A 25,978-nucleotide genomic window follows, 5' to 3' on the forward strand; every position below is an offset into this window, starting at 1 on the left:
TTTTGTGTGAGGCAGCCTGGTCCCACATGGCATCTCACATCTGAGATAGCAAATATTACTACAGTGTAATAATAATGAATTTCAGCTTGATGACAAAGAGTAAACTTTTTCAGGAAGGAGACCAAGAAATTACTGATATTATCTGCCCCACTGCCTGCTTGAGGATAAAGTATTAAAAATGGGTATATCATAGTAACTACTTTTTTATGCCATATATGGCATAAAAAATAAATTTTGCTGCTCTTCCAACAAAATGATTGTTCAAAGTCTTCTGTCATACAGAGAAAGACTTCAGCTGTCAGTTAATTTAACAGGACTGAAACCATCTACCACTTCTTCTCTCCATTCATCTTAAGCCTAACAATGTACAATGGAACCAAGCTGGCTGGACACAGGAAGATTTTCCCAAAGGAAGCAAGTTACCCTGTCAGTGCCAACCCCACAGAAAATCACAGAGTAGCTACACACATTGGGGAAGGTCTGATAGTGTTTGCCCACAAAGCTGCAGTCAGTGAAGGACCTACTGGCAGCCTCAGGGTGCCAAAACTGGCCAAGGAACACAAGATCTAGATGCAACACTGTTTTGAAGATCTGCTTAATAACCTAGTGAGAAGTGGAAAAAACTGAGATGCTTTCATGCTGGAGGAAATGATCTAAGCACAGGAGTGAGCTACTCTGATCAAAGATAAAGAATTTCCCAAGCTCCTACCCAGTAACTGTTGATCTTCACACCTTTTAATAAAATATTTGCCAAGGGCAAAACTTAGGTAATAGCTCAAAGTAAGGGACATATTTGGAGACATTCAGGAGAGTTTTCTTCCATGGAAGTCCACTAAGGCAACACACAAAGAAACAATATTCTGTAATTGATTAAAATATTTTATTGGCTAGAAAATGCAGAAATATGCAGTATGCATAGAAATATACTGAAATACAAAGTCTTCCAGAATATTCCTGTATAAAAACCGCAATTCATACTTCTACATCTTATTTATATACAATACCAAATGTATTCAAGAGTGTGAGTAAGGTCATATTTGCATTTCTTTCTTCTCTTGAAAGCACATTTGGTGTAGCCCAAGGCCTTTTTGTTTCTTCAAGAGAAAATTGCACAGCTACCCTATTTCCTCATTTGGCCTGAAACCTGATGATATTTTACATATTCTTCTCTCCCTTACTAGATCCTTTCAAGCTTGACTTCTGCTTCTTTTTCTCCCTTTGTCCCAGTATGCGATAGACTTTTTTCTTAGCCTCCTTTTGCCTCTTGAATTTCTGTTCATCCTCCTTCTGCTTAACTTTGAGATATTCTTTAAGCTGTTCCCGATGCTTTACTTTGGCTTTCTTTATCTTGTAATTATTCACTGTACTCAAAGCACTGAGTAGAGCTGATATCTAGAATAGAAAATACACAATCAATATACATGCAGCTCAGTTTTGGTGAGCAAGAAGCAGTGTAACCTCAGCAGACACACAATGAATCAGAGATTCAAGGCAAGTTCCTAATTATCTCTGCACCTGTTACCCAATTTCTAAAATGGTTTAATTATTTATTCTGTTAGGAAATTAATCAAAGCTTTAATTTTTGTGAACTCCAATTTTGGTTAGACAGCTTTTAAAAGGCTGTGCCTAATTGCTACTATAGAACACTTAAACTGCAGTTTGGATCTTCTTGCCTCTGCAAGCACTCTAATTCTCAATTTTGGAAGCAGAGTATTTGCTTCAAATCCTGTCTGTGTTAATAATGCATGGCAATGACAAGTCAAATAAAAAACTGCAGCTGCCAATTTAAGTCACCCATAATATGAGAGCACTAAATCCAAGTGAAACACCTTGCAAGTGCTGTGACAAGGACAAAAGTCGTATTTAGGCTTCAGGTGACCTACTAGTCTAAAAAATAGACACCATCCACTCAGTGACAGTTCCATCCACATACTGAGTGCCAAACAGGAACAAAACAAATTGCAAGTGATCATTTTTCACCAGGAACATATATATCTTTAGCATTAGCAGTAGATTCAAATGCCAAAACAATAGTTAGAAAAGCTTTACACAACACATTTACCCTTCAGGAGTCCTTGTTTCAGAGTAAGTGATAATTACCTTCTTTTCATGAGGCTCCCTGATAACAGCTGGTCTCCACTGGTCTTTTGGAGTCTTGCCTTTCTTCTCAAGATTCTTAGGCTTGTTCTTAAAAGGCAGTGCCTTCTGCAGTGCTTTAGGGATGTGGAGCTTATTGAAGTGCCTCTTCTCCCTCACAATAGGCTAACAGAATGAATACAGAACACACATATAATACTCATGATCTTAAAAAGCTTTTAATTATTTTTGCATCTTTTAGTGGGGAAAATACCCAACAAAACACCACAAACCAAAACAGAAATACACACCCCAAAAAAACCCCAAACCAAACAAAGCATAAAAAACACGAACCAAAAGTAAAATAACAACATCCTCTGACATCCTTGGACTGAACTGTAAATGATATGTTCACCCCAAATACTACAGCAGAAGTCTCAGTAAGCTTCTGGAGAAGACTTCTACTCTGCAGATTACTTTATAAACTTTAAGTGACCCAAACAATCTACTCTCAACTGTTTTATTTCCATCTCATGCCAGGACTGTGCCTTGTAGATACAAATTTAAAGTCCCACATGCATGTGTATGAACATGTATTTATACTGCTCTCAGTCTGCACAGGTCTGAGACACACTGCAAATTTGACTGGTTTTAAAAAACAAAACAAAACAGAAAATTACCTTATAGAGAGAATCCTTGTTTTGTTTCAGTTTGATGCCTCGCTCATACCTCAGCTGGCCTGTTGTTTTCATTCCACTCCAACTATCTTTCTCACCTGCTGGCTTCAGCAGGGATGTTACAGGGTTATAAAACATTGGGATAGAAACAGGATACCAAGTCCTCACAAAAACAATATCTGAAAGAAAAGGGAACGTTACTTGGCTCTAAAAATATGAAATGTAAAGGGTTCATCACATCCACACTCTAAAAGCAAAGATGGCCTGAACAGAACAGATGCTGCACCACATGCTAGCAGTGTGTTTGGTATATAGACCAAATGTCCTCAACTTGTGGTAAAAGCAATGCAAAACCCCATAAAGGCATGAACAGCACACATTTCTCAAGAGTAGGCAGCTGAATACCATCCTGTTCATCATTCATATTCAAGAACAAGCAACAGAATTCATATATGTAATGTGCCTATATAATTACTGACAACACCAATTTTCTTTTCCTTTGCCTATTTTTATAAAAGAACTAACTTGCTTTTATTTTGCACTATCTGTGATTTTGGTGTGTTTAGGAAAACAGGTCATATAACCCCAAGTAAGTATAAACTCATATTCTCAATATGACACTCAGCAAACACAGGAGATCCTCTGCACAATTTCCCCAAAAGGTTACAGAAAAAAAGTTCTCAGAAAAGTGTCCTTTTAAGCACTTGTACCACTAAATTCAATTCATCATGTTCAAGGAAAAAGGCTGTGTAAAACACTAAAACCGTGCTCTGTAAATCATTAAAACACTTGAAGGTGCTTGCCTTCAACTCAAGCCTTTTCATCTGCATACTATATGACTTCTGAGTAGAAGTGAAAGAAATCCAACAAAAAGTACACTTCTTTTGAATTTCACTCCACATCTCACAAGGTATTTCTTACTCCATGAATTCACATCTCAATTATCAAATCCCAGAATTCTGAGACACAGCTTTACAATCTGTGAAGAAGGATGAAAGCTGTGTGATACCTTACAATGTGCAATGTGCAACTTACCACTCATCAGCAGCTTGTCTTCAAATGTTGCTCTGAAAGCACCCACAGGAGCTCTGAGGGCCTTTTTGATCTGGCCTCGGATGCCACTCACACTGCGGATCGCTGCACCTTCAAACTTGGCCACTTCCAACTGGGAGTTAAACATGCCCTGAAAATGTGAATTACCACTGTCATTCAAGATGCCAAGTCTCTCTCTGTGACCTGTGTAGGCCACAAAACCAGAATTCCCACAAGCATATCTTATAAAGAAACAGGAGAAGCATAGCATTGTCTTTAGCCTAAGAGTGCTGATCATACCAAAAACCCAGAGCTGACTTTAGGTGAGCTACTGAAAGTAATCTACCTAGTCATACATCACAGGCAAGGCTGCTAAGCATTAAATATATGTATTTAAAATTTCAAACCAGAACATATCTACAGAAGCTTTACAGTTCTCCTTTAAAGTAATTTGCTAGAACACAGGATACCTTAAAAACAACCAAGCTGCATTAAGTTGCTAGTTCTGAGATTCTAATACAATACAGTTCTTGAAGGTTTGTGCTTCTTTCATATATCATAAGAAAAGCAAGAAAAAAGTATCTCTATGCCTAGTGCAAACACTTGAGTGCTTCACTGCTAAGATCACTGCTTAGCTGCTTGCTGCCTCAAATGCACAACAACCTAAGCTCTCCCTGAGCTGAAAGCTCAGCTAAGCACAGTGGGAAGGTCAGTGAACATTCACTTCTGCAGCACTCCCTACCCCCGACATTTTTGTAACTGTAACTGAGAAGCCTTAAGCACTGCTAGAAGTCTCCTTTGACTCCAGAGCTGAAATTTAGTGGGATCAGACTGATAAGTGAGATAAGACCAGGCACAGGTTTACATCCTCCAAAGCTGTCATTGCTAATCAGTGGGTTTTTAGGAAGGAAGCAGAGGGTGGGAAGGAAAAAAAAATCACACTGAATGTGAATCAGGAGACTGTTCCAGAATTTTTGTCTGGTTAACAATTATTCATATTCTTTGTAGTAACCAGTTCCTTTAGAGATCACTTGGAAGGGAGCTCCAAAAAGCACAGGCAGCTCCTGAGATCCAGAACAGCATTCAACAATAACTGAGAACTTCTGCCTCAGGAAAGACAATCCCAGGGTGCATTCCTTCCTAACATCAGTACCTGTGGTTTTGCAGTATACATACCTATGAACTTACCTTAATAAAACAAGTGTTCTTGAAAATTTTGAATGGAAAACCAGTTAGCTTTAATTTCTTCACAATAGTGATGGATTTATCTAAATCAAGCACAACTCCTGTGGCAGCAATCCGGAAGTCAGGCTGAAACATCAGACATGAAAGACACTGCTGAATGTGTATTCCTCAAACGGTGAAGACACCATTTAGAATCACAGAATCATAAAATAGTTTGACTGCAAGTCATCTAGATGACTTCTAAAGGTCATTTAGTCCCACTCCCCTGAAGTGAGCACAGACCAATACATGAGGCTGCTCAGAGCCCCAGCCAGTCTGACTCTGAATATTTCCAGGGACGGGGCATCCACAATCTCTCTCATCAACCTGTTCATGTTTTACCACCCTTGTTGTAAAAACCTTCCTCCTAATATCTAGCCTAAATCAACTCTTTTAATTTAAAATTATTTCCCCTGATCCTATCACAGCAGGCCCTGCTAAGTTTATCCCCACAGTATTTTTAAGCCCCCCTTATATACTGAAAGGCTGCAATGAGGTCTCCCCAGAGTTTTCTCTTCTCCATGATAAACCCCAACTCTCTCACAGCCATTCTTCCTGGAAGAGGTGCTCCATCCCTCCAGTCATCTTTGTGACTGCTCTCTGGACCTGCTCCAGCAGGTCCCTGTCTTTGCTGTGCTGAGGGCCCCAAGGCTGGCCGTGGTACTCCAGCTGGGGTCTCACCAGAGCAGAGCAGAGGGGCAGAATCCCCTCCCTTGCTCTGCTGCTGGCACTGCTCTTGCTGCAGCCCAGGCTGTGATTTTCTCTCTGGGCTGCAAGTTCACACGACCACAGCTCAGCCTCTCATCCACCAGAACCCCCAAGTCCTTCCCAGCAGGGGCTGCTCTCAATCCCTTCACTGCACAATCTGCCCTGACATTGGGGCTGCCCCACATCTGGTGCAGGACCTTGCACTTGGCCTCACTGAACCTTATGGGCTTCCCCCTGGACTGTACTCCATTCCTCAGGCATGCCTACCACAGCACAAACTGCCTGTGTCACTGATGGTCAGTGCTCATCAAACAGTGCTGGTCCCAGCACAGACTGCTGAGGGACACCACTTGTCAGCACTGCACACCAGGACACTGCACTGTTGACCACCACCCTCCAGATGTGGCCATTCAACCAACTCCTCCTCCAGCAAACAGTCCACCCACTGAATGAATATCTTTCCAACTTTGAGAGAAGGATGTTGTGGGGCACCTGCACTCCACATTTCACTTCTAAGATTCAGAATTTCTAACCTTTACAGAAGTAATGCAGCATGAAAAATGCAGATTGACTAGTACAGACTAGTTGAGGTGCTGCTGACATAACATTCCTACCATTCACTAATGAGATTTCCAGAACTGCCATTCTAATTACCTTGGAAACAATCTAAAAGTCCTTGTGATCTACCTCACTGTGTTCTCTTATGGAACAGAATTTCACTCAGACAGAAAGTCTCAAAGGAGAAGTGCTTAGTGCACTGCTCTAAGACATGTGAGGGACACATGATGAAAACAGACTTTTAAAACATGTAAAAAGACAACTGTGCAATAGTACTTGAAGGCATATTTTAGGAAGGAGATAATAATCACCACTGATTACTGACAAGCTCTTTACAATGCCATGCAAACATGACAATTGGTAAAAAAAGCTTTGCCAATTGGGAATTGCTTGGTTTTGAAGGGACCTCAAAGATCATCTCATTCCAGCACCTCTGCCATGGGCACCTTCCACTAGACCAGGCTGCTCATGGCCCCATGCAACCTGGCCTTGAATCCACAGCTTCTCTGGGCAATCTGTGCCAGAGCCTCATCACCTTCACAATAAACAATTTCTTCCTGAAATTTGCTAAAGAAACAAACAAACAAAAATATCCTCTCCATACTGTTCCCTACATCAACATAATACCCCTTTCAAAAGCTTGAGTCCTGCTACTTTAATAGTTCCTACACTGTTTTATCATAATGTAAACCTTCTTCCCAAAACATATATATTTTCCACAAATATCTATAGAAAGTGTTAATAAACATTCTGTGGTAACAAACCTACCGTTGTGCCACTGACAGACTGCACTGCCAAAAATCCTGTCCCCTGAGGAGTGATGGGCCCTAAAAGAAAATTAAATTTAAAAATTTCTGAGAAGTTTTACTATGCAATATCTAATCCCTATTTAAATTCCAAAAGCTTAAAAATACATGAAAAATATACTCAATGAAGAAAACCAAAGTTTAAAGCACTCAAACTATTGCTGACATTTAAAGCCCCATAAAGGAATGGTTAACAAGAAGTTACTCATGCAAGGGCTGGGCCCATAATGTGTGCAAAGTCTATCTGCACACAAATCAGGCTCTTCTTCAATATGCTACAACTTAGCAGAATGCTCAGAATTTGATTAAAAGCCAAGCAATTCACAAATCACTTAAATAATCCACAAATATTAGAGAACTGCCAATTTTCCCACACTACTTTATGTTATTTTTTGTTCCATGGGGTAAAAGCTGTACTTTTCATTGCAAAAGCTGCATTTCCTGGTACATCCTGCAAAGCCAGAGAGCTGCACACTGCCAAAGGGAGCTGGGACACACTGCAGCAGGCTCACCCCAGAAGGCTGCCCCACAGCGCATGTGCAGGTACAGTGAGAGCTGCACACTGCTGAGGTGAGGCAGGACACCCTGCAGCAGGCTCACCCCAGAAGGCTGCCCCACAGTGCATGTGCAGTGAGAGCTGTACACTGCTGAGGTGAGGCAGGACACACTGCAGCAGGCTCACCCCAGAAGGCTGCCCCACAGTGCATGTGCTGTGGGGTGTACTTGAGCAGGCGGTGCCGCCCGTTGTGGTCCTCGATGTAGAACATGGGGATGGTCTGGAAGCGCCTCCAGCCCAGCGACAGGATCAGGGGATCGCGCGTCTTCAGGATCTTCTTGTACCACCGGTGCTTCTTCAGGCGCAGCTGGTTGGAACAGAAGGTGAACCATGCTACTACAGGATGGCAACAGTGATTCTGTTTTCCAGGAATGATTGAAAGCAACTTCTATCTACACCAGAATTTTTATCTTTGGTTTATCTTCAGAAGATCAATCAGTATTTCACTCACTCTGAAGCCATGTGTGTACCCACACAAGCAAGTATTATATTAAAAATACATTTATATATGTGCTAGTAGCTTTTATGTAGTCACTTGTATATAGATCATGAAGGTCAGAGAACAATTAATGTTTGCAATTTAGCAATCACAGTATCAGGCCTTAGTCCTGAGACACCTCTGCAGCTGAACATTAAACAGCAGTAACCTTTTCCAGTTATCCAATTAAGCCTGTAAAGATCCAGAATCCGCTACTGTAGAATTACACTTTGTGTCTAAAGCAAATCCCCTATTCAGGAGACAAGGATGGAAGTTCCTGTCTGTGTTTACTGTATTTCAAGTACACAGAAAGCAGTAACTCCAGACACCTTGAAGCACACCTGCACTGAGATAAAATGCACTCAGCCCTTTGGCTACGTACCTGTACATAGCCGACATTTCCCTCGCTGTTGCCCAGACCACCCAGGATGATGGGATAATGAGGATCAAAGTTCAGGACAAATTCACAGGGCACATTCTCAATCTCTATTCGAACATACATGCCAGGCCTGAATCCCTCATACTGCACTCTGGTCTCATCATCCTGATCTTCAAATTCCGCTCGGTTCAGCTATGTGACAAAGACATAATTCACAAAATTCAAGTACTGTTCAAGAAGGGATGGTTCTATTTAAAACATTCTAACATTTATAGAAATCTTTTTGGGAAAGATCTGATAGGTTTTGTGACTTCGGGGGAAGATCTCTACCACCACAAAGCCCTTCCAATTTGAGATCCCAAGTGGCCCTGTTAGTCTACTTGAAAGACAGTACCCAGTATTCAGACACTGATTCTTTTACTGCAATGTCCTTCCTTACCCTTTAAGTGCTCTCAGTGCATCAGCATATCAGAGCTCAGATTTGCCTCTGTGACAGAGGCTAATACAAGCAGGTAAGAATTGATTTAAAAACTATTTAGGGCAAAATTTTGTCAAAAGACAAGACAGTGAAGTTATTAACATTATTAAAGTTATTAATGTAAGGCAGTGTTCTCCAAGTCAGTCAAAGAAGGAAGCTACTTTTAAGCTTACAAGTTCTCATGTAGAAAAAAACAAAGGCCTGGAACAAAACCAACACCTCACATTCCGGATACAGTTACACTGAAGACTTCTACCACATGTACAGAGCAACAGTCATTAATTATTTTTTCCTCAAAATAACTTCACAGTTGGATGAAAAAGACTGTCACAGAGAATTTACTTATCCATTAAAAACAGTGCAAAAAATCATACTAAAAATAATACCAGGAAAATATCTAGCAGAAATTAATATGAGAATTTTCATCTTCCTACACATAAAAGGATGCCTTTTTTATTTAAAAACTTTTTAAGTAGTTGAAGTTTAGATGATACATCCTGGCTTATTCAGTGATTTAAAGTATGGTTAAATATTGCACTCAGTTTAAATTAAGCTTTCACTTGTTTGGCTTATTTACTTGCTTTCCTTTCCAGATAACAGAATCAAAAAGTTCAAGAATAAAAAAATCACAAGCATGTATTTCTTTCTGAAATACCTCCTGAGCATCTCCTGTGTCTCCAGGAAAAAATCTTTGGGAGACAAACTCTGTGGAGCATTTTGGAAGACATATAGCCAGATAAATTGTCAAATTAGCAGACAGTACCTGTGCTTGTTTATGCATTTCTTCTTTAAGATCATCAAAGTATGTGGCATCCCCTTCATCATATTCTGCATCAAACATTTCTTTAAGTTTTCTTTTCTTGTCCATGCGCTCCTTTTTCTTTTCCTCCTCCTCAGGCTCTGGTTTGGACATTTTGTCATCTTCCTCCTCCTCTTCTTCACTTCCAGACTAATCAACAAAAAGTTGTCAAACACATAAAATGCTTCACTGAAAACAACCCATTCTGATCAACAGTTTGATAGATATTATTAAACAATACTTTTATAGATATGATTAAACAATACTTTCTTATAGTGTCAATTATTAGACATTTGAAAAACATTTCCATTTTAGACAGAAATTAGTAAGCTATTCATACAAGGAGACAACTTCAGCAAGGACCAAAAGATCTCATTATCTAATCCTATTCCTTTTCACTGACAAAACTTTTTTGACTGAAGATCATTTTATCATAAGGGAACAGACCCTAGAACTGACCTACCTGTTATTCTAGAGCTAATATAAGCATGTGTAATAGAGGAGGGAAAAAAAGTAATTGTTGATAGCACTGAGCTATCAACTGCTGGAAAGCTGGAAGCACTCTAGAGAGCAGGGAGAAGGAAGTTTGTTCACAGACCATTTCAAAACTGCCAAAATGATGCCATTACCCTCAATTTTATAACAAATGCAAAGCCATCAAGTTGCTCAGTCCAAAAAGAAATTGATTTTTCAGTTTGTACTGTCACAGACAACTACAGTTCTGTTATTGGAAGATATCCAAGCCACAGCATAAAATTGCTTCCACCAGCCTCCTTTATGCAGATAAGAGGAATGAACTAGGAAACTGTGTCAAGTTTCCACTATTTGTTGTGTTTAAACAGTGTGCTATAATCTTCTGCATCAGATGAGATGACATAGTACAAACAGTTATGATTACATTTGGTTTTAAAATACTTCTGTCCTGCCTCCAGATCCTGCAGCTCTTGATTAAGCCTGACACCTACTGTTAAATAAGTGAGGTGACTTCTACATAATTAACTACAAACAAAAATTCAGGCTCAGGCTAAAAATATGCCACTCTAGATAAAGTCAGCAATAAACATAAATTTTCTTTCATGCTCCCACTGATTTCCTTCCTATTGATTCTATGAACACCAAATTTATTACATAGGATGCCTATCACTTGATAAGAAACACATACTTATCTTGCTAAAGAACATAAAAATGCTAAAGAACATAAAAATGCCGATCAGACCTGCTCTCCTCCAGCAGCAGCTTTTCCTTTGTGCACGACCCCAGTTTCCAGATCTTCAAAATCTCCATACAGCTCTTCTGCAACAGTGAGCACCCAAGACATGTGAGCATTAGTTAACCATCCTGCTGTATTGCTGCACACCATCTCCCATGTGCTCAGTGCTATGCATTTCTCAGTGCTGCCGTGCAGATTAATTTCAGTCCAAATACTTTTGATTCCCGTCAAGTTTTATACATTTGCTTTGTCCTCTTTACAGCTTCAGCTGAAAATTCCCAGCTAAACTCAACGTGGCTCCTCCTTTACCCTTTCAACACCCTTATGATTTAAAAAATGCAAATAAAGTTTAGATCACCCCAAAGGACTCCCAATACATTAGTTTGCACTCTGACACAAGACACCAGCAGAGCAATTGAGCTCCTATGTTTAAGTAAAAAAAAATTAAATATAGCTGATCGTCTTTGGGTTAAAAACATGAGCTTATAGAAGCCTGTTAAAGCACAATCATAATGCATGTAAGATATAGCCAGATTATTAAACTTTTTAAGTATTTCCTAATTAAAAAAAAAAAAAAAAAAACAAACAAAAAACCCAAAAACACCACCTCCAAAACATCTGAAGATAGATCTCACTTTTCAGTCAAACCTGAAAGGCAAGTTTGTCTTCCTAATAAAGAATAGTTTCTGTTTATTTCCACCATGACTATCCAAAAGAATAAACCATATATGATGAACAGATGAACTCAGACACATAATTCAAAGCTAGCATGACCAAGTCTTGAGACTAAGGACTCCATTTTGTAATTTAAGTTACATACTCTATTTTTCAGACAGTAAATTTCCAGAATGTGGTATGTGCCTACTGCTTCTACAGAGACTGACAGCAATGTGTAATTATATTAGCATCTATATAATAATTTATATATAGTTTGACAAAAAAAAACCCTGCAAGTATAGCACTTAGGTACAATATTCTGTATACATAACTAAAAAGTCATACTTTTCTTAAAAATCCTATAGAGGAATCATTTTTAAAAGTGTTACACATACCATCTTCCTCCAACAGCTTTGCTGCATCTTTATCATCCTCCCACTTTCCAGTAACAAAGCAGTCTCGAATACTGCTCATAACCTGCAAAATAAATTGCACAGCTGCATTGCCTTGCACAGCTCAGCTTATCATCAACAGAAATATTCTCCAAGACATTCCCCACTCCCCCATCAGAGACAATTCTCACATGCAGCTACACATCAAGACACCCTTACCAAAACTACACAATGCCTCCCCAAAAGCAGCATTGTGAACCCAGTTTAATTCTTGCCAAAAAGTCCTTACATTACCAAAATCTCTACCCTACATTGTATTTTCAATTGGGTCTCCCCTGCTTTTTTTTTTTTTTTTTTGGTAAATAAAGAACAAACTATTATCCACCAAATACTCAAATGATACAAGCATTAAATTCATTTACTCTAACTTGCCACTCTTCTAAAAACAAACCTTGGAATCTGTTACTTATACTGACAGCAAGTGGCAGAATCTAAGACACTGTGGGCATAGCTCCCACAGCTCTGTTTCAATAACAACTCAGCCACACTTTATGAGACACAGCCAGGACAGAACCAGCAGGATATGCAGAAGCAATCATCCAATGGCATTACCTCTTCTAAATCCCAATCTTGTGGCTTTTCTACCAGGAATTTGGAGCAGTCAAGAGCATTGGCCTTCTGTTTGGATGCTTTGTCTGGACGGCTGACACGAAACAAACCTCCAAGTTCATCATCTGCATCCTCACTCTCCTGGTCCTCATCCTCCACAGCTAAACCAAACACAGAAGCTGTGATGATTTCCCCCACAGTACATGCATGAAATTTGTTAGCCACCTCTTTCCTATGTTTCCTAACAGCTGCAGTAGTTTAAAGAAATAAAAGAGCCAAACTGGAACAGTTTTGAATGTAAAAGCCTGAAGAAAAAGGTACACTGATCCAGTTGTTTCCATAGCTGGAATTATATAAAAAAACATTGTCCAGTAAGTAAACAGAGGATGCTTGTTCAATATCACAAATCAGAACAATAGCAAAATGATCTGTGACCAGGAAGGAACAGGAATTAAACTTGCATGTAAATCAACAATAACGGGCTGGAGAATCGGTCAGAAAGCCTTCCCACACCTGCACTCTGGAAGGTTTACAAAGGCCAAATTCTCATCATGTTCTTCAAATGTTCTGCACAATGAGATTGGCACTCTCAGACAACAACTGTACAAGTTGTGAATTAAAACAGGACAAGTTACATAAACAGCAATTTTCTCTTCCTTTAAGCCAGCTATTTTTCCCCTTGACAAACACCTGATACTAAGTCATGTATAAGAGATTCTTCCACAGTCACTGTGAGACAGAAATTCCTGAAACCAGCCAACATCCCTTCAGGAAACACAATTACCACAATGGGTTTGCATAATATCTACCAGATCATTACACAAATTACCAAACCTTAGAGGTTTGGAAAAAATAACTGTGTAAGAAAACATGAGTAACAACTGAGCAGTCTGGAAAATGAACTCAAAATGCTTTTAACGGGAAAAGTTAAAAACTGTCTTCTCATTACAATTATTAGTGAAAATGAGCATCAGCAATTAGAAAGTCGATTAACTCTCCTCAAGCCTCCCACCAAAAGACCATGCTCAAATATTCAGACTTGAAAACTTGGTAACAGTTAAAAGCCAGCATATATTGAGTCAAGTTTCCAAGCAGATCTGTACCTGTTCCATATACAAGTTTGCGAAGATTGGGAGTTGAACGCTGCTGTCTCAGAAAGGCCTCAGCTGCCTTCTGTGTGAGGTCCTCTTTCCATTTAAGTGCACCTGAAAGGGAAAAAAATGCAAAAAAGAACAAGAATCAGCAACTACAAAAATAATTTAAATAAGGACATGACTTAAGAATGTTCAAAGGATAGCCTTTGAACATCTCCAAAGATGGAGATTCCTGTTCCAGTGCACAGTGAGCAGTTAGTGCATTTTAGTAACATTCCCCCAAACATGTTTTAGTCTTTCTAGATGTAATAGAGCATCATAATTTGTTTTATATAAATAGCTATAAAGATTAAAGAGAATTATATGCAAAATCTATGAAGTTTTGTTTATAAAATTAATCACTTCTATGGTAGAGGAAGGAAACCTGACACTGCATATCACAATGTAAATGAAAGGCTTAATAGCAAGTATTTCAAGCTTTCCTAACTTGAAGTTTTGCTACTTAAGAATTATATATAAATACATATTTATATATATATATGACAGGCAAAATTATGGAGTATTTACTAATTATATTCTTTAAAAATTAATACAATTAAAGTGGACAGTAAAAATTAAACAGTTATAGTCTACCTGTTGTGTCAGCAGAAAGATCTATTTTTTCTTCATACTCCTCTTCCTCTCTCAGCAGGTTCTCCACATCATCATCCTCAGTATCTACAGTTTTAACTTTAGTGTGTCTAACACTATCAGCTTTCTTTGCTTTACTGTCCTGAAATCCATTCCTATTTGACTCTTCACCTTCTAATTCCTCATGTGATTCTCCTTCACCATCACCCTCTTCAAGGGAAGAGTTCTCATCCTCAGATTCTGATGCCTCTTCTGCAGTGCAGTTTCCTGAATCTGTAGTGAGCACTCCTTTTCTTTTGGGGCTGTGCTCTGAGATTTGTGGTTTTGTTTCTGTATGTTCACTATCCATATCACACTGCTTAGATTCAGCTCTCTTATTTGCAGCCTCAAGTTCACTACCTGAGCTTTCATCTTCACAAGTCCTTTGTATGTCCCCCTCCTCCTCTTCCTCCTCCTCATCTTCCTCCATCTCACTGTCTTCAGGGGCAGTTTCTCCTTCTTCTTCAGAGCTCAGCTCCAGATCATCATCACTGTCAGCAAATGCTGGTAGCTCATTCACAACTTCTTCCTGAGGCACCTCTGTTTTCAGACGCTTGGCTCTCCTAACAGCCGTCCCTTCCCGCAAGAGTACTCTCTCACTTTCTTCCTCAGCATCATTTTCATCATCACCATCACTTCCATCTTCAGACACTGCTTCTTCCTCATCATCTTCTTCTTCTTCTTGGTCATCTTCCTCATCACTTGCTGCATCATCATTTTCCTTCTCGTCATCTTCAAATACGGCTTTCCGACGAACTCTTCCAGTCTTCAAATCCACCTGCCTCTCTTCTTTTGGCATCACAAACCTATTCTCCCAAAGACCACATTTGGGGTAAGATGGTAAAGTACAAGAAAATTTTAATGAAAGAATGAAGCTTCATGTTAATATTGTTAAAGAGTTCTACAAATTTTCTTTCAAAGAAAGTGAAGTTACATAGACCATTAGAAAGGCACTGGCATCCTGTAATGTGTCTTTATTCAAGAATATTGAACGTTATAGCCAAAACTAATTCCAATAAATTTCTTCCTTTTCCATGGAATTAATTAAAACAGAAATGTTACTTGTATCAGCAAGAAATTCCTGGAAGGCAGGTTGCAAACATTCTAGTACCAATTACTTTTATCCCAAAATACACTGTGGCATATGAGTAATCTCAGAAGAGGAAGAAACAGACATTTTACAGGCTGTGCTCTATTCAGAATTCTTCCTAAATTAGAGCCATGAATCTCCATTCATGCTCAAACACTGCTCAACATTCAAAACTTACTCTTGTCCTACATCTTCTGAACCCAAGGGTGTAGAGTCCATGAAGAGAGAGACCTTGCTTGATGCCATCTTAACATCAATGGCTGAGTGTGTGGAGATGAGGCTCTGAACAAGTTCCTGATTTGGCCTCACTTCCTCCTGGAAAGACAAGACTTCTTACTTTTCAATGAAGTTGAATAAATAATTGTCTAGTGACACCTATCAGTCTAAACCAGCAGAAATATACCTATGCAAGAAAAAATTGCAGAGCATTTTAAAGAAACATTTTCTCAGAATAGAATTGCAAGGCCTCCCTTCCCCTCTTCACATTTCAAGAATATTTATAATATCAACCCAAGAAAATTTGAAGAGGGACTCCTTCACAATATGCAACCACTACAGTAAATACCAGCAAACACATTATCACAGACCCAAAGGTATTTAACATTTAGCACAATATAGGGAAAAAAAACTGAATTCATTTTGTTTGTAGGTAAATCCTTTTTTTTCTCCCTTTGACTAGTCAAATCCTTAAAGTTTTCTCCCAACAATCACCATGCCCTGCAAATAATAGTAATAGTCCTGCACCAGATTTCATAAATCTTAGGTCAATATTTAGAAAGTTATTACACAAACTTTAGGTATTTATTATTAACTGATCTTCCAATGTTTACAATACAAGAAATAGAAATATCCCTTCTCTGAAATCCCTGAAGGAGAAAAGAACTAATTACCCACTATGGACAGATAAGGATTGTTTCAAAGAAGCTTATTTATAAACATTTATTTTGGCTTTAAGGATAAAAACTATGTTTTCCAAGAGAATTCAAACCACCACCAGCATTCTTTTACCTCTTCTTTTTCATGAGCATGGCTTCCACCAAGGTCAATGTAAACAGCATCTTTGTCATACACAATACCCCCAACTCCTGAGAGAGGGGCATAGACAAGCTTCTCTTTCTCATTCAAGGAACGTTTCTTCTGCTGCTCAGGGAGAGCACAGGGGTCTGGCAGGAAACTCACATCACTCACTGTGAAGTCTCCAACACCTGAGGGGACACACAATGATTCATCAACAGGAATCTCTGTACCAAACATCCAATTCCTCTGCCTTACCACTGAACTCAGAGAAGTATACAGAAATTCACCAGAATCCTGCAAAGCTTTGTTTGTTTCTTTGGTTGTTTTCAAAAACAGCAGCTCCCTTTTCTGAGTAGGTCTGTAAATTTATTATCACAGTATTTCTAAATTTAAACTATTTAATAATTCATTTAAAATATTAAATCAATTCTGACCATAATAAACATAATCTACTAATTCACATAATTTAAATTAACTTGTCATTATTAGGGCTGATATGTTTTACATTTTAAGCACTTTCTAAAAGTGATACACTTATAAAAAATTTTAAGTACTGTGAATAAGGTATTTATCAATGCAACAAAACTGCAAAACTATTTACAAGATTTATTTTCACAAAAATGTGCACTATGAAAACAATTTCAAAAACATAACAGAAAGGTGGAAAATCTGTTGTATAACATACTCTGAAGATACAAATATTTGCAGCTATGCTGTTTTTCGCATATCAGTACAAAAAGAATTCTAAGACTGATAAATTACCTGGCATGTGAATTTGACTTTTGTTTTTTAGGTGTGCTCCTCTCAGGTATCCATACAGTGATATCTTCCTGTCACATTTGGGATTGATTCGAACATCCTCTGGGTTTGTCAGCTCTTCCATTCTACTCAACATTTAAAATAACAGTTACAATACCCAGAGTCTCAATGATAACTTTTGAGAGAAGGTAATTTAAGAAAAGAGAACATCACTGCTGCCACTGCATGATCTGCAGACTCTAATAATCAAAACTGAATTATCATGTGAAAGAAAAAAATCATGGAAAAACTGATCTCCTAAGAACATTTTAGAATTCTTTTCTAAAAGCTGTAAAATTATGCTCAACAAATTTCCAGAAGGTTTACTGACACTTCACCGAGCAGGTACTGCTTTCTTAGCACATTTTAACTACTCTTTATCGGCTCTGTACACACAACTCCCCTCTAATCAATCTCACCGATAGAGGGCAAACAGCTGAATGTCACATTCCCTGCGGCCACACAACACCTTCCTTTCCCTAGGAATGCTGGTGAGCAGCACAAAAGCTCCCACAGAAGAGTGGCTGCTTGCAGGCAGAGGAGGGGAAACTCCTCTCTACACTGCACAGGGGAGGCAGCACACAGAGCCCGGGAGGAGAACGGGAGCAAAACCCGGCTGCAGATCACCTTAAAGCTGACCCAACAATCATCAAACTGCAACACTTACAGCAACCTAAAACAATGTTAATGAAATACTACAGAACATGGGGTTTGCATTTTCCCTCTCTTTGCTTTACCTATTTTGCAGGACTTTGCACAGTGCTTATCTACTCGCTAACAAATTTTCCTGAAGAATTAAAGCTAAAGAAGAGGCTCATTCAAGGCACCTTGGATTATTGTGGGAAATTAGTCATAACTGTAAGCATTCTGGCAATAAAATATGAAAGGTGAGGTAATTTCTCAGGCAGGCACAGCTGCCATCAAGATTACTTTCATGTTCCAAAGAGACTGTGAATCAAATGCTGTACTGGGAGACAGAGCAGAAGGGATATTCCAGGGAACTCAGAGGACTAATTCACCAGTTGCTATTTAATCACTAGAATGCTGTTTCTTTTCCACAGAAATTCAGTATACTCATCAACAAGCAGGATTATTTTAATTATCCTGTGTTTCAAAAGTATTTACAATATACCAGAGACGTGTACATCACCTGATACAAGTGAAAACTGAACTGAACTGCAGAGGCACCTTCCCTTCCCAAAGCCACCCAGGGAACACCCAACACCCATTCACACACAGAGCTGAGGGCCAGCAGCACAGCTTTTTCAAACAACAAGGTGCTATCTAGGCTGAGAATAAAGAACAGAGACAAAACCACACACCTGTCTGCAAGAACATATGGGTGAGACGTTTGCCAAGTGAGAGGCCGGAATTTCATAACCGAGATAAAACGCCCCAAATTGTGAATTTCCTGCTTTTGATATTCTCCATGAACCATCCCAGACAAATAAAACAACTTGGCACCCTAAACACATTAAAAAGACATAAAAACATAAAAAAATCTATGTAATACCCATAAAGCTAACAAGAAAAATACACAGTTAATGCAATCGTAATTTGTAAGTCTTAATTGAAAATTATATTACAACTGGTTCTGAAAGATCAAACTAACCAGGTTACTTCAACATGAAAATTGTCCCCTAAATCTCACTGGAAAACTAGTCACATCCTCAAGACCTCATAGAGACCTACAAGCAGATCCTCCTTGCACAGCACCTGCATAACAGACCTAGTAGTAAATTAAGCAGCTTATCACACCAGGAGAGAGAATAATCACACAGGTATTTCAGCAAACAAAAGAAAGATTAAACAATCTGATAGAGTATCAACATTGTTCACGTACCTATTTAAAAGATGTAAGAATATAATAAACACTTAAGTATTGACCTACTTTTAATTTAGCTTCCATAAAGCAAAATACATGAAAAAATTAATGTTAAATGTCATACCGGATACACTTCAGTCCAGAATCTGTGCTTTAACTTCTTTTTAGTCTTCTTTAATTGTTTGTTGTTCTTGAATGTGTCCAAGTGGGTTAGAACTCCCATAATTTTGGGAAAGCCATGTACCTGGCAAATGTTGAGGAATTCAAATGTCTCCATCTCAAATCCAAAGCTGGCATCAATGAGCATGAGAACCTGTAAACACAATATTCACATTTCACTACAGCAATACCCCAGTGCCCACATGAGGTTATTTCAAAGACCACACCTTTAAACTCTTAAGCTTCTCAGGAACTAAAGTTCTAAAATGCACTGACACAGCAGCCAACAATCACATGAAAATGGAAGCAAAGTTAGTTTAGGGTTTTAACAATAAAAAACTCAAAGCATACAGGAATTGATGCCAGATCTTCAAGCACTGATGTAATCTCAGCCCCCTAACAACAAATCCAAACAGATTCTCAGCACCACCATGTGCACACAGAATCTGAATCATCCACCAGCAGAAGTATTTGTACTGTTTGGTACATGTCCCATACTCAGTAGAAAACATAAAAGTAGAAGAATATCTAGGTAAGTGTGCACACGTATTTAGATATTTACATAGTTAATACTTAGACAAGGATCCCAATACCTAATCAGCTGTGAATCCACATGTAAAGTAAAATTCTAAACAAAGGGATCATGCACTGGATCCCCAATATCAGTTGGTGGAATCTCTTAATCCAAAAGTTGCAAGTAAATTACAACAGTGACCACACTCTACTGAAATCAGCTGTATTACTGCAAAACAGATGGAGACCTCAGGGTGCAGAAAAAAACCCAACTAGTAAACTAAGAAATATTTCTACTTTGAACATTAGTTTAAAACTTCTTGACTAAAACTCATTTTCAGATTTTATATGGTTTAACCAAATCCCCTAATGAGAAGTCACTGTGTCACCTTGGCTCACTGTAACACCTTCCACTAGAAGTTTACCAGTTGCATTGGCAATGAAGCTCAGCAGCATTTCTCTTCTTTCATATCCTCCCCACCATCCCACAAACACACACACTTTTACTTTCCCCCACCCTCAGGATGAGCAAAGTGCTGGGGTTGTTCCAGAACATAAGGTGTGTCAAAGAGATCAGGTCCTGTTCTCTTTCAAACCAAGGACAGTTTTGCCTTTGATAGCAAAAAATGTGTAGACAAACCAGACACTGGTGCAGTCCAATCAAAAGTAGCAATTTCAATATAAATTATAGTAGGAGTCACATTCCATGGTTAACTTACCAAATCAGCAACTTTAGCCAGGTCAATCATTGTGTTAATGTCACAGCCACATTCAATAATGGTCAGCCGGCGCTTTTTACCTGGAAACAGAATTAAGCATCAAAAACTGCAACAGAGGGAGAAAAACAATTTGTACAGTTCTATTTTCAGGTCACATTCCTGGAGTTCCTCCACGGTATCTGGGACTCAGATTCTGGTCTAGCATGTAAATCATCCAACATTAATCACGGCAGAAGTGTCTGTTTTTTCCTGTTTACAACTGTACTAAAATATAACTTTTTAATTTAAAATTGTCCTATCTTCTTTTACTGTACATATGCCAGACCACACATCCAAATGATATCTTCAAAATGACCAAAATCATGAGAACATGAGCACACCCCAGCTGTCAAAGCAAGACAAGTAAGGAGCACTAAAGAAGCATTTCCATTTCTCCACTCTTTGTTCTCACCTGAAACAATTGTAACAGGACCCCGGATTTCAACCAGCTTTTGCCTGGTGAAGTTTTTAATGAGACACTTGATCACAGTGCTCTTCCCAACCTTGGGAGGGCCAACCACAACCACCACCACGGGAGGTGGCTCCAAAGGAGTCCGGTCAACCACGGGAATGTGATGCTTTTTAGTCTTCAGATCCTGAGTTCTGAGGAGAAATTTGTAATAAATAAACACAGGAACACCATGGATAGCAGCATTTAATACTTCAAAGTCTTCAGTATTTGCAAAGGCTTGAGCACAAATGGAGCACAAGCAGAGACACCAGGCACTCCCACTGAGCCTAAGGAGCTGTATTGCTTTTCTGTGGATTAACAGAGTGTACAGTGCAACAGAGATGCACGAAGCACCCCACTCCTGACACACACAAACCACACACACAGCGTGACTGGGTCAATGATGAACGCCAGGCAGGCACACCAGTGAAAATCACAGTCTGTGTATGGCTACACAAAGTAACAAAGAAAGCCCAGGAACTCCCACCCCTCCAGCCGCCTCCGAGGCTCTGGAGCAGCTCCCACCCTCACCGATGGAAAGTCCTGGCCATCCGCACGGCGGACTGCACCGTGAAGGCTTTGGGGTTTCTCTTCCGCGCATTCTCCTCATCGCCTATTCCCAGCTCATTGAGATAACGCTTCCTTTTCTTCTCCGCCTTCGGCCCGCTTTGCTTCGCACGATGCTTCTTCTTCTCTTTTTCCTCCATTTTACTGGTTCAGCACTTGCATACAGCCAGCAGGATCCCGAGTTCCTCCGTGTGACGGCGGGCACAGCTGGCACAGGGAGAGAGCACAGTTGGCACAGGGCACGGGTACACAGCACTCCAGCTGGAGAGCACCGAGCGAGCCCCACCGCAGCCCGCTCCCGGGGCCATGCCGGTGCAGGGCAGCCCCCGCGCCCCGCACTCCCGGCCCGGGGCCCCGGGCAGGCCGGCAGCGCCCCGGCAGTGCGGCCGAGGGCGGGGAGCCGCCGGGCACACCGGGGCCCTCAGCTGGCCAAGGGCTCCGGCCGCGGGGCCGCTCCCCACGAGCAGCCACCACTCACCGGGGCCGTGCGGGCCGTGGGCCCGCTCCGACGCTGTCCTACCCGCTCCGACGCTGTCCTGGCCGGTCCAACACTGTTCACCCGGCCTGCGTGGTCCACCCAGGTCGGGTGCTGTTCCCCCGGCCCCGCGCTGTCCCCTCTGTTCGGGTGCTGTCCCCCGGCCCTGCGTTGTCCCCCCGGTTCGGGCGCTGTCCCCCGGCCCGGTCCCGCCGCCCGGCCCACGTGGGCCCGCACCGACCGCTCCGCTGCGGAGCTGCCCTCCCGGGAACAGCGGCTGCGCGCGGAGTTCCGGGCACGGCAGCGGAGCGCTATTGCCGGCGCACACGGTGTCCCACAGCGGCAACGTGGCGGCGGAGCCGCGCAGCCCTCACCGGGAACCGGGACGGGAACCGGGAGTCGGCCCCTGTGCGCCTGTTCGGGAATAAATGACTCCCCTGCAAGCTCTGTGAAACCTGCGATAGCTGCCCGGTGGGGCCGGCCCCACAGCACCCGGAGCGCAGGAGGCGTGCGGACCATCGGGTGCCCGCGGGCTCGGGGTAGCCCCGTACGAACTGACAGATGCGGCCCCAACAATTACTGCGAGAAAGATAAAAAATCAATCCCTGCCAAGGACTATGGGAGAACGAACAAGTGAAAGCCTATGGAGAGCTTTTCCGTGCAGTGAATTCTGACGGAATTCATCAAAGAATGGCAGGAACAATGGGGATTTCAGCCCTGAGCCCGGAGTGATGAGGCCACCCCGTGCCCGAGCCCCGCCTGGGCACTGAGGCCCGCGCTCCTGAAGCCTCCGGGAGCGGGGACTCCCCCACCTCCCCGGGCAGCCCATTCCAGTGTCTAATCGCCTTTTCTGTGAAGAAATGTTTCCCGATTTGCAACCCAAGCCTCCCCTGGTGCAGCTTAACACGGTGTCCTCTCCTCCTGTGGCTTACACAGCTCAGGTGGGGGCGTTTTGCAGGTACCAAGCCCTGAAGGCACAGGGACATGACCGGGCACGCAGAGGGCAGGGTGCCCGGGTGAGAAGTGAGCCATTGTTCTATCTCCGCCTGTGCCCCGCCTGCTGGCCCGTGCCCGTGAGGAGCGCTGTGGGTGCGCACCCTGCACAATGGAGAGCTCTCTTGCCAGGGGTGATTCTCCTTGCGGCAGAGCCAGCGAGGGGCAGGGCTGCTAACGAGGTGTCGGGGGTCAGCGGCTCCCTCCGTGCTGCTGCCGGCCCCGTCGTGCCTCCCAGGCAGGTGCCTTCCCCTTCCCGCTGCACTTGCGGGGCCGTGGCGGTCACGCTGTCACACGGGAGGAGGCGGCTGGGAAGAAAGGAATGTGATTGCAGGTTCCCGCATCAGGAGCTCGGGACACCCCTGAATTAGCCCAGCCTGACTAACAGTGACATTGGTGAATTTGGGTCCTCGCTATCTCTTTGACAAGCTAGGTAGAAAATACTTTTTTCAATATTTAGCGTGTAAAATCCTCCCTTCTTCTGTAAACAGGAGTATTTTACAGGCAGTAGAAGAGTAGTTCAGCTGCTGAACACATTTGGTTCCTGCCCCAGCATCACCTGATCATGACAGCAGAGATGCTGGCCAGTCCAGGGGAGGCTACTATACCATTGCTGTGGAAGTACCTCCTACGTGTTGAATAAGCATTCTCATCAAGAAGGTATTATAAGGGAGAGGGTATATGTAAATAAATAAGTCTTAATACTTTTTTTTTTTTTCAAAAATTTACTAAAAGAGTCATAGATACAATCATGAATACAATCATCTCTTTGTCCTTCATTCTCAAATACAACTTGTGTTCAAAGTGCCTTGCAGCTATTGTCTGAAGCCATACAGCTGTTCTGTAATACATGAGCTTGTTCCAATCCTTTAGGTCAAGGCAGAAAAGTTATAGCCAGATAAAAATTACTGACAAAAGTGTGGACTGATTTTCCAGACTTCTGTGTATACACCTCCAGAGACAAGTTTGTTCAGGGACATCAATTTTATTAATAAAATAATGGTCTGTGATTAAGTTTTATTGTTACTCTTGTTCAATAAACAAAATAATTGAGTTAATAACAAATGTATTACATTCTAAGCATACTTTAAAATATTCCAGAGCCACATTTTAAACCCAAAAATAGATCTGCATGTAGAGTTTTCAGCATCCTAGGCCTAATACTGCTTTAACACACACCCATGGCAGTTCTCCAGAGTACACGTGAAGAACCTTTCCATGAATACTGTGGTCTTCTGGACAACCATGGATCTTGAGAATTCTAAAAATAGGCTCCATGTACAAATGCAAAGATGAAACACATTCTTCTCTCCTCTGAGTGCAATTCTACAAATTCATGAAGGTAAAAAACCCTTAATTTGGCAACTAGACAATCACAATAAAAAAAAAAAAAAAAAAAAAAACAAAACAAAATCCAACAATTTGCAAACAAATTACACAAAAGAAAATCACAAAAATATTGCCTTTTGAAAGACTGTGGTCATTTTTAAATGAAAACACTATAAATTAAGTACCCAGGAAAAGACCATTAGTGTTCTTTCTGAGGAACACACCTAAAATGCAAACACACCCAGTGAGATGTCCCCTGCCACCACCAAGGCTACTTTTCACATGCTTGTACCCCTCTTGTGTCAATGCTTTCTCAACTAAAAGCTATAAATAAGTCTGTTATCTAAGATTCCTTAAGTTAAAATAAGTGAATTATGACCAGAAAAGAAACAAAACTCAGCAAGGCCACAGAAACACCACTATAGTGCTAAACCTCCTGGCAGAACAAATCCAGCAGAGCCTGAGCACAGAGAGCTCTTCAGTGCTGACACAGCTGTGAAGGTCAGTCTGTGCAGGCAGGTTAGTGTCAGGCTGCCCATAACAAACACGTGCAGGAGCACTGCAGGGCTGGTGGCAGATGGCCTGGGCTGGGGAGGCACCTCAGGCAGCCCTTGCTAACATGGCTGAGCTTTCTGTACCTCCCATACAGGGTACAAAACTCAGAGCAAGCACTCTGCACACCTAGGCCTGCAAAACCTCGGGCCACTTCAGACAACACTGGCAACTGAGAAAAAAAATCACATTCATTTTCCATCAGGCAAGTGGACCCACTGCCAGTTTCATGTCTGACCCAAATGACAGACTGAATTCTGGCCACCAAAAGCAGAAAAGTAACTTCTTGTCTGACCTTGCTCTGCATTTTGCTCATTCTCAAGCAGCCAATCTAACCCAATTCCCAAAATTTCATTTCTCATGCCCAGCCAATGAGAGTCATAGTCATTTACTGTCTCCAGCAGCTGCTGCTCATACAGTGGGGCTCGAGTGCCAAGTGCCCTTTGATACCCCCCTTCATGCTTTGGAACTACCAAAGGAGGGCTAGCATTGCTAGCTGCAGCCAGAGGTGAACTGTGCCTCATCTGCTCGGGCTCGAGCTTGGGTTCCCCCCCATCAAAACTGAAAGTGGAGCCATTCTCAAAGGGAGAAGTGCTTGACTTGGCATACAAACAGTTCTCAACACCCAGGCCCTGGTTAGCACTGAAGTAGTTTAAGACAGGCTTTCTGTACATGTTCTCTTTAGGTACTGGGTATTGGTGGTCTGTACAAGGCTGGAAAACATCTGCATCTGAGTAGTAGCCTTCAGGGAAGGATTTCTTCAGGTGCGGATACTCCTGTGCCTGCTGCACAGGGAGCGAGAACGGGGCGGCGCTCCCCACGCTCCCCGCGCCTAGCGGGACCCCTCTTCCCGAACAGTCCAAGCCGAAGTCAGCCGGGGTCTGACCCAGCGCTCCAAAACTGTTATCCAAGCTCCTGAAATGCATGTCGAGCCTTGAGTACAGCTGCCCCGAGTAGAACGGCGACTGCCCTCCGAAGCTCTGGCTCCCTCCAGGCAGGCCCGGCTGCGGGCAGAGGCGGCTCCGCTCCGTGCCCGGGCCCTGCTGCGC

The 25,978-nt window shown here is 41.6% G+C and overlaps 1 protein-coding gene across 2 annotated transcripts; it reads right to left on the reverse strand.

Annotated features, from left to right (window-relative positions):
- Positions 1-861: 861 nt before the first annotated feature.
- Positions 862-22,185, reverse strand: BMS1 (BMS1 ribosome biogenesis factor). Of its 2 annotated transcripts, none has more exons than XM_058029533.1 (23): positions 22,101-22,185; positions 21,545-21,787; positions 20,975-21,165; positions 20,524-20,603; positions 19,257-19,445; positions 18,630-18,772; positions 17,272-17,393; positions 16,501-16,697; positions 15,671-15,807; positions 14,367-15,208; positions 13,743-13,844; positions 12,643-12,800; positions 12,034-12,115; positions 10,988-11,064; positions 9,736-9,921; positions 8,498-8,686; positions 7,764-7,944; positions 7,044-7,102; positions 4,974-5,096; positions 3,789-3,936; positions 2,757-2,932; positions 2,101-2,262; positions 862-1,392 (listed from the first exon to the last, which is right to left on the reverse strand). In XM_058029533.1, the coding sequence occupies exons 2-23, from the start codon at positions 21,718-21,720 to the stop codon at positions 1,156-1,158; spliced, it is 3,957 nt and encodes a 1,318-aa protein (XP_057885516.1). In that variant the 5' UTR covers positions 21,721-21,787; positions 22,101-22,185; the 3' UTR covers positions 862-1,155. The 2 variants fall into 2 exon arrangements, with proteins under 2 accessions (XP_057885516.1, XP_057885517.1); XM_058029534.1 differs by having other exon boundaries at positions 22,059-22,151.
- Positions 22,186-25,978: the final 3,793 nt, after the last annotated feature.

Source organism: Melospiza georgiana, chromosome 8 (assembly GCF_028018845.1).
Source record: "Melospiza georgiana isolate bMelGeo1 chromosome 8, bMelGeo1.pri, whole genome shotgun sequence".
In the NCBI taxonomy this organism is placed as follows: domain Eukaryota; kingdom Metazoa; phylum Chordata; class Aves; order Passeriformes; family Passerellidae; genus Melospiza; species Melospiza georgiana.

Excerpts from the sequence above, each read along its gene's own strand:
- BMS1 (XM_058029533.1), bottom strand. The coding sequence starts at position 21,720 with ATGGAGGAAAAAGAGAAGAAGAAGCATCGTGCGAAGCAAAGCGGGCCG. Across the intron at positions 20,604-20,974 it reads TCCTGTTACAATTGTTTCAG|GTAAAAAGCGCCGGCTGACC; the intron begins GTGAGAACAAAG and ends TTCTGTTTCCAG. Across the intron at positions 13,845-14,366 it reads TCTTTCTGCTGACACAACAG|GTGCACTTAAATGGAAAGAG; the intron begins GTAGACTATAAC and ends TTTCCCTTTCAG.